The following is an 8122-nucleotide window of genomic DNA, read 5'->3' as shown; positions in this document are numbered from 1 at the left end:
GGTTTGCTCAGAGGCCTGGGGCTGTGCTTGTTTATTTGTGTTCTGGCAGCACGCGGAATTACAGTGAACTACATCCTGCAAGATCTGCAAATAGTTCCCACCTATGAAATAAACACAAGCCTCAAATATTTAAACTAAAGCATTGGACTGCCTGTTTATTACCACTGAAGGGCTTTGTTGACCTTACCGAGGCTGAGTCACACCTTTCCTCTGATGGGGCTTTTTTTTTCTTTTGGTGATCCCAGCTTTGTGAAATAATGGCAAAAGACTGAAAAGCGCAGACTTTGTTTACCCTAGGTAGGATGTTTCATTTAATTAAGAATGGATAAAAGGAAGTAAATTGCTTGTAATGCAAATTTCACTATGTAATTCCTTGCTGGAGGGAGATGGGTAGAGCCCAGTGTAGGTAATTATTCAGGTGACAGTTACATCGGGCTGGGTAGAAATGCATAAAGGACAAAAATCCTCGTGCATCATTCTTTACAAAAGGACACTGAAGCCTTAACAAATCTTTCTCTAATGTTGTGGGTCTGTCCTTTCTTCAGAAGCAGAGGTGTTTCTGAGGGTAAATGCAGATAAGCGGATTTCACCCACTTCTGATGTGGTCAGTGGCGTATTTCCTCAATTATACATTCCCCAGGTGTGCTGAAGAGGGGAGTGTACTCGTCTTTTTGCCTGGCATGGTGGTGGTGTTCTAAAATGTCCATGACCAATGGGCTGGGCTAGAGACCCTATTGCTCTGTTAGATTCCTGCCGTTCCTAAGGCCCGGAGCATCTCAGTGCCATTCCTGATCAGTGGGGAGGAGGAGGAATGTGGTTTTAATAAAGCAGCTGGATTTCTCCATCATTAGAGAAGTGTCGTGTGAGACAATGGCTGAAACTGAGAGAAACCCACCCAAGGCTGTGCTCTCGATGAACTGAGTGGTATTTTTCCTTCGTCGGAGTGAAAAGCCATCACCAGGGGCAGAGCCAGCATCTTCCAGCCTGCCCCTCGCATCTGGCCAAAACTGCCCTCCGTGGTGCTCTCTTCTGTCCTTTCAGTGGGACAAGTCAGACAAAATATCTGCAGCCGCAGCATTTTCAGTGGGACAACTCGTAGAAAAAAATTATATTACATACATTGTACTATCTCACAACCACTCTTGTCTGTGAAGAACCAGGCAGTGCAAAGAGAAAAGGGTGCACCGCGGAGGAGCCCACGTGGTGCCGCCAAGCTGCGCCTTGCAGTGGCTAACCAGAAGACAGTATTTCATTTCATGACCGAGAGAGGGGCGAGGTGAGCACAGAAAGGAAGAAGGAGGGTTGGTGGTGTGACCATGGCCACAGGCCAAATGCATCTGCTGCTCAGCCATGTGCTGTTTCAGCAGGACAGCCCTCGGCTGCCATCAGAGCACCTGAACCTGGTGGTGTGCAGGCTGCACTGCCTGCTCGCTGGCACCCCTCAGGGCAAGGAGGCACAGACCGGCCCCCACAGACAGGTTTTGTATTGCTTTTCAGCCCATCCCTCCCAAAGAGAAAGACCGTCCTGTAGTTTGCTTTTTATTTCTTCTCTGCTGCTAAAGGAGGCCGACCAAATATCATCGTATTATGCCCGTGAGCATAATGGCCATCAGTGTTTTGGCTGTATGATAGTGATGGCAATGCTGCTGCATATTTCATGGTGCTGACACCAGAAGAAATAAGGTGAGAGAAGGAGTGGGGCTGGACCCTCCAGCATGGAACAGGGAGAGGCACAAGGCCCAGCAGGAGGTGTCCCTGCTCATGGCAGGGGGTTGGAATGAGATGATCTTTAAGGTCCCTTCCACCCCAAACCATTCCATGATCCTATGATGACGGACCCTGCACAGCTATGGAAGTTTTGGTGCTGAATACTTCTGGTCCCGTTCATTACAGCAGAGATTGGGAACTGCAGTGTGACTCTGGTGCCAGGACCACATCCATCGTCAGTGATACAATGCTGCTTTTGGTTTTGACCTGCCCTACAAGAGCTGTCACGACTAATAAGGGTACTGGGAAATGTCCACACATTGTAAAGCATAAGGAGGTGATTTCCTTACACTGTGACAGGATATGTGATAAAGAGGTATGGACAGAGGCAAGCAGCCTTTCCCGCTTGCTGCTATTTTCATCTGGCTATGAATAGCCTGGTGAGATCAGTATTATCTGTTCCGGGTTTTGTTATGTTTTGGGGAGGGATGTTTTCATATCTTTATTACATGGACCTATGTGCAGCCCCTGCTCTTCGAGGCTGAGGCGAGTCTGAATGATCCTGCACTGACCTAGGTGATGAAATGGGGGCGTTAAATACCCTGTTGTCACTAGTGGGTCCCGCCTAGCTAATTGGGAGGTTAAAGTTCCTAAAGCCATTCTCTTCCTCTGCATGCAAAGCAGTGTCTAGTCCTCGCGATCTGCTCGTGGGGTCTGTTGTTCATCTGGGCACATCCCAATGTGCAGCGTTGGGAAGGAGGGAAAGTACACGGTGAGAAATCACATCTGAGCGTGGAGTGCCCTGCAGATGGTCTGTAGACAATTTGTGTCTGTAGGCAGATGCTAGCAAGGGCACTGAGCTGGTAACGTGCATCCGAGCAGTTTGTGCTCAGGCTAGTTATGAAGAGCATTAACACAGTTCTGTTTTGAGCTGGAGCTGAGTTAAATCTCCTAGAAATAAAATGAAAATGCAGCATAAAGAAGGAGGCAGCCCCTTCAGCATCCGTCTATCCAAAAGGAGCTATGTTTCGTGCCTGCCAAGCATTTAATTTTCACCCGATAAAACTATTTGGAGGTGAGTTTCCTAGAAAAACAAAACCCTCTAGAATGACACCCTTCTTCTGCAATAAAAAGAAAAGTAACTCGAAGACAGAGGATGCATTACTCCAGGCGAGAGGTCTGTAACATTCCTTTGTTCATGAACAGCTCTTACAGCTGCAGAAACCCTACCCGGCGCTGGACAAGCTATTTATTTTGGAAGGCTCTCCAGAGCTGCACCTTGCAGAGCGGTTCCTGCGGGCGCAGCTGCATGCCCGTGACCCCGCGCGGCCAGCAGGCTCCCCTGGGGGTGATTCACCTGCGTTCGGTCACGTGTGGGCACACGCCGAGCGCTGAGGAACAAGGAAATGAGCATTGTCCGGGCCGTGGGCTGTCCCAGCGAGCTTGCACTTGGTGTGCCCCAACGCTGCTACGAGAGGGTGTCGCGCTCTGCTGAAGAAAGGTTGGTGTTTGCTTGCCCCTCCAAGCTGGGGGTTGGATGTTGGTTTGGGGCCGGGGAATGCACGTCATACTGCTGCTTGGTGCTTTGCTGGAGGGGGAAAGGGCAGTTCTGGACAGGTTAGAGACTGTCACGTCTGAAGGAAGGTTTGTTCCTTTTGTTACTGTCTCTCTTAGCTTTTCTGCAGGTGGTCGGTGCTCTCCTCCATCCGAGGGGTCGGCAGAGTTGTAGGCTCTGGCATTGCCCAGCTGTAGCAGGGCACGGTGTACGCTGCCTCTCGTGGCACTGCAAAACCGGCCCTGCAGGTGAAGACAACAGGAGTTGCAGCTGTGGGGAAAAGGCTTTTTGCACCTAAATGCTGGTAGGCAGCTCTCTGGTTCGCTAGATGGGGGCAGAGAGGGGTGTGAGGAATGATGGAAGCTCCCTGAGTAACACCTGGAACGAGCAAGCATCAAAGTCCCTTCCTGTGGAAGAGAAACCATAGCATGACACGGGTCTGCGAAGCGAGCAGCGTGGGGTGGGTGGAAGCAGAGCAGTTGTTACTGGATTTTCTGATAAAACGCTCAGGGATATCAGATGAAGCAAGCAAGCGGCAGGTCAAAACGAAACACGGGCAGATACTTTTTCACTGAATGCGTGGTGGGACTGTGGGGCTTTGAGGATATCGCAAATGCTTAAAATTGATGTGAGTTCAGCAAGTACTGAGGAGGATCTGTGAAGTGCACAGAGGTTGCCCCTGCTGCAGGGAGGCCCTGCCCTGCCCCTGCAGGATGCTGAGCACAGGCTGGCTTGCTGCCCTCTCCCCAGCTGCCTCCCCTTAGCCCTTGTTGAGGATGAGCTCGTGTGTCACAGGGCAATCTAGCTGTCTGTGGCCATCCCTCTGTTGTTAAATTGGACACTGGAGAACCGGCCGGGGGACAAGGTGCACAGCTCCCACCGGGCTGGGTTAACATGGCAGCCCTCGCTGCTTCGCCAGTGCCTGGGCTCCGGGCTTGCTGAGCTGCACAGCAGCCGAACATGCTGTCACAGGTCTCTGCTGCTGGCTGGAGTGTTTGCTGCTTCCTGCTGTGGCAGCCAAAAGAAATCAAAAGCTAGCACAGGATGAGATGCAGCCAGTTGTGCCACACGGTAGGTCGTGCTTCTGCTTGTCTCCGCACTGCCCTCAGCACCCACGTTTGTCAACACTGCTGGGCGTGCAGGTTGATCTCTGTGATAATCTCTTCCCCAGAAAAAAGCAGTTGGAAGGAAGTACATTGGATATCCAGTGTCCTCAGATTTCTGGTTGTTACTGGAGCCACGTTAAGCTGCTTTGCCCACCCTTGTGTCATGACAAGTGGCAGGACCTGCGGGGCTGCTCCCATCACGGCACTGCAGTGCCTGAGAGCAGCCCGAGTGTGCTCTGTGTGGATTTAAGTGGATGCCACTGATCCAGACCCAGGTAATTCCCTCTTCCAATACTCACCAGTTTGGCTCCTGCTGCCAGAGAGCTGGGAGGGGTCTCCCACCATCAGGGGTAGAGGAGGGAGCAACTTCTTTGTGCTCAGCACTGTTTGTCCAAAGACAATTTGTTTCGGTGGGCTAACAAAGACATTTGCGCTGGGAAAGTCCCAGTCTAGGACAAAATCTGCCCCGGCGCTGCCTGATGACTCCCACCATCGCCTTACAAATCTACAAGGATTTCGTGTTTCCCATGCCTTGCGTGAGGCCCGTGGGGTCCCAGCTTTCTTGCGGCTCTGCAGAGGTGGGTGTCCACACTGCTCATCCCCGCGCTCTCTGAGCTGTTCCTTAACGGGGCTTTGAGAGGGGAGAGGGTTCTGGGTAACATCACAAAGCAAATCAAAGCTGTGTGGTGCTGCTGAAGGAGTGAAAGTGTCAGCTCTGGGGTTAGGCAACCTGGGGGAGTTTTAGCCTTAATCCACTGCAGTCACAGAGCCAAGCAAACAAACAATGCACTCTCCCTGTGTCCTTGGGGGGTTAACTGGGGGGTTCTCCCATTTCAAGGCTTGCTCTGCAGAGGCTAAGACGCGACATCACGGTGTGCCCATCGGAGACTGCGTGGCTCGAGGCACAGCAGTGATGGTGCCGCGTGCGGAGATCCTATGTGAGCTGTGTTTGCTCCTGCGGGCCTGGGTCAGCAGCTTTGTGGCTCCCGAGCTGCCAGCAAAACCTCCAGCTGCAGCAGTCTGCTGGAGCAGCCCTTTTTCCCACAGAAAGCGCGTGAAGTGGTTTGATTTTTAACTATTTTGAAACAAAAGAAGGAGTTGGCTGTTTGGTTTCTGTTAACCTTTTCCTTCTAGCATAACTGTTCCAAGAAGATAAAGCATTCCCAGAAAAGGGCCATTTACAAAGAAACATTTTTTGTAGTTTGTCTAACTGACTGCCCTCCTGATGAATAAATATGAGCTTCTGCTGAAAATGTTTTCTGCAGTAATTCCAGCCCACATGTCATGGGGTTGTTAAAAATAAATAAAAATTCTAGAGAAGCAAATACTGCGAGAAATGTGTCCCTAGATACCTTTTAAAAAAAAATAAAAAAATAAAATCTGTCCCAGAAATTTGTTAGCCTGTCTTTTTTAGCAGTAAGATTGTGCCTGAGAGCCAGAGAGAATAGGAGATAGGGACCAGAAGTGGAAGTGCCTTGCCAAGATGGATGAAATGCAGGTTTAAACGGTAGAAATTCATCAGTTTCTTTTTTTTTTTATTACTGTTTTTGTTCCAAATGAAGTGGTATCAATAGTTTCTCTGATGATAAAGGTTGTAAACGTAGTGTGACATGCACAGCCGTGGTTGCTTTAAAGAAATATGTGAAATGGTAAATTTTCTTCTTTCCCTAAAATGTTTTACAATAATGACAGTGTTTTTATGACAAGGTCCATTCATTTCAGTGCTCAGACTTCTTTTATGTCCTGTGGTATTTGTTGTAAGCATTACAGACAGATGCCAGTTCTTCTACATGTTGTTACACCCTTTTGAAACAAACATGTGGGAATGTATCATCTGGAAAACTCTGTTCATCTGTAAAATGATGTCAAAGGAGGAAATATCTTCGCTCGACTTTGCATAGGCCAGCTCAAGAAGAGGTGCATCGTGTGGAGGCAGTCGAAAGCAGGGTGACAAAAACGCTCAGAAGCAGAGCTCTGAGGAGCACTCGAAGGAGCCGGAGTGGTGCTGGGTGGCTCGGGAAGGCTGGCTGCCACCGTGGGCAGGAGGACAAGCTGGGGACAGGCAGCAGAGGAGGCTTCCTGCTGCAGTTAGCTTTTCCCCCATCAGGGGAGAATTTAGTGACCTGGCTCCCAAGGCTGTGGCTTTGGGAGAACAAGCCACATGATGAAAGCCACAGTCACCTGACGGGCTTGGACACGGTGGAAAAATCCCACCTGGTGAGCTAGAAACTGCTTCCACGGACGGGAGCAGAACTTCTCCTCCCTTGGAGGTGCACCTTCCTGCCCTCAGGTTGGCCGGGGAGAGGAAGAGGGATAAAGCAGCAGAGCAACACATGATTGACTCTTCCTCCACACCCTGCAGCCTCTGGCTGTTTTTGGTGCCTGCTGAAATACCGAGTGCTCTGTTTGAACGGCAAATATCAGTGCAGCAGAAGGCACAGTGCGCTGATGTTAGAAGATGAGCAGCCTCTGGCATTGTACGGCCTGACATGCAGCAGTAACACTTGCAGATTGCTGTTCGGTCGTTTTCCAGTTGCTTTGCAAAGGCAAAGCAACTTACCCTCGGTCTCATTTAGGGCAGGAAGAAGCGAGGAATAGAAGAATGGAGATAAAAAGCAAGCAAGCAATTTGGTAATTCATATGCATATCTTGCTTACAGCCTGCTGAGTCAACTGCTTACCTGTTAGCAGGAAAGCAGCTAAAATAAAATCCCGCCTGGGTTAGGGTAGCACCGTGTGAGGAGCTGTAGGACGGGGAGGAAAGGAGGGCAGCTCATTTTGGAACTTGTGCTGAAGAACAAACAAAAACCCCCAATGTACACATTCAGTTACCATATGGCGCGCTTATCACAAACGGCATCTCGGCGTTATTTCTTTGCAGGGATGCTTGAACTCCACGGAGGCAGACTTCGCCGCTGAGGAAAGCGCATGCTGGAGGTGCCGGGGTTGCCGTTGGTGAGACGACGCAGCTAAGGCGGGCGGTGAGCTCGCTCCTTGCCGTGCATGCCTGCTTGATTGACATTGGCTCCCAAATCGCTGCGACTGTGCCTGAAGAAAAGCGAAGGAGCATCGTTTTGCTGGGAGAAATTTCCTGGCAGGGGAAGGCATGTGGTGCAGAGAAATGTGCCAGGGAAGAGCTGCCTAGTGCCTGCAAGTGCGGGTCCAGGTGCTAGCACAACTTCCACCCAAGCTGGCCATGCTGCTGTGAAGCCCTTTTTTCCCCAGCACCGGGGCGGGCTGCAGCAGGGGCTGCCCATGGCACTGCGGCACGCTGGGCTGGATTAGTTGTCGGTGTGTCACTGCTTCGGCTGGCTGAAGAGCTGAAGAACAGCACAGGGAAGATGTTGGACCTGAGCTTCCTGACCGAGGAGGAGTATGAGAAGCTGATGAAGGTTCTGCAGAGAGATGCGGAGCTGAAGAAGAAGGACGGGGATCGCATCAGGTGAGAGAGCGTGCAAAACCAGCCAGACGTGAGCTCCCACTGGGGGGATTTCTTTACTTCTTTTAGACGAGGATGTGTGAGTGTGTGTGTGTGTGTGTGCACAGGGAGAGATGCAGGCTGCAGCAGTGCTGTCCCTTCATGCCTGGATCCCGAAGGATCTTTTCATTGCACCTCCTGCTTTTCCAGCCAGCCTGCTGTGCTGCCACCCCTGCTCTGTGCGACTGAGGGGCTGGGCTCTCCTTTTGCTTAATCAGTAGCCCTCAGAGATGCGAAGGGGAATGTCCCTTTCCTGCTTCGGGGGGGAGATGCCAAT

The 8122-nt window shown here is 50.8% G+C and overlaps 1 protein-coding gene across 10 annotated transcripts in view; it reads left to right on the top strand.

The window, feature by feature from the left end:
- The window catches only part of LOC310880888 (synaptotagmin-like protein 2), a 72594-nt gene that overhangs the window by 38134 nt on the left and 26338 nt on the right, over positions 1 to 8122 (top strand). For 4 of the 10 annotated variants that reach the window (XR_014571967.1, XM_083797351.1, XM_083797352.1 and 1 more), the window contains one exon: positions 7249 to 7809. Coding sequence is in view for 9 of the 10 variants with exons in the window: in XM_083797351.1 (XP_083653477.1) it covers positions 7709 to 7809 (101 nt within the window). In the remaining variant the exon portion in view is untranslated. Of the gene's footprint in view, positions 1 to 2153; positions 3209 to 3236; positions 3352 to 4433; positions 4644 to 6155; positions 6586 to 6643; positions 7000 to 7248; positions 7810 to 8122 lie in introns of those variants that run through there. The other 6 variants (XM_083797349.1, XM_083797347.1, XM_083797346.1 and 3 more) reach the window with 6 other exon arrangements.

This window comes from Anser anser, assembly GCF_964211835.1.
Source record: "Anser anser genome assembly, chromosome: 13".
Lineage (NCBI taxonomy): Eukaryota > Metazoa > Chordata > Aves > Anseriformes > Anatidae > Anser > Anser anser.
Note: the sequence above shows the minus strand (reverse complement) of the source record. Positions and strands in the feature narration are given on the sequence as shown.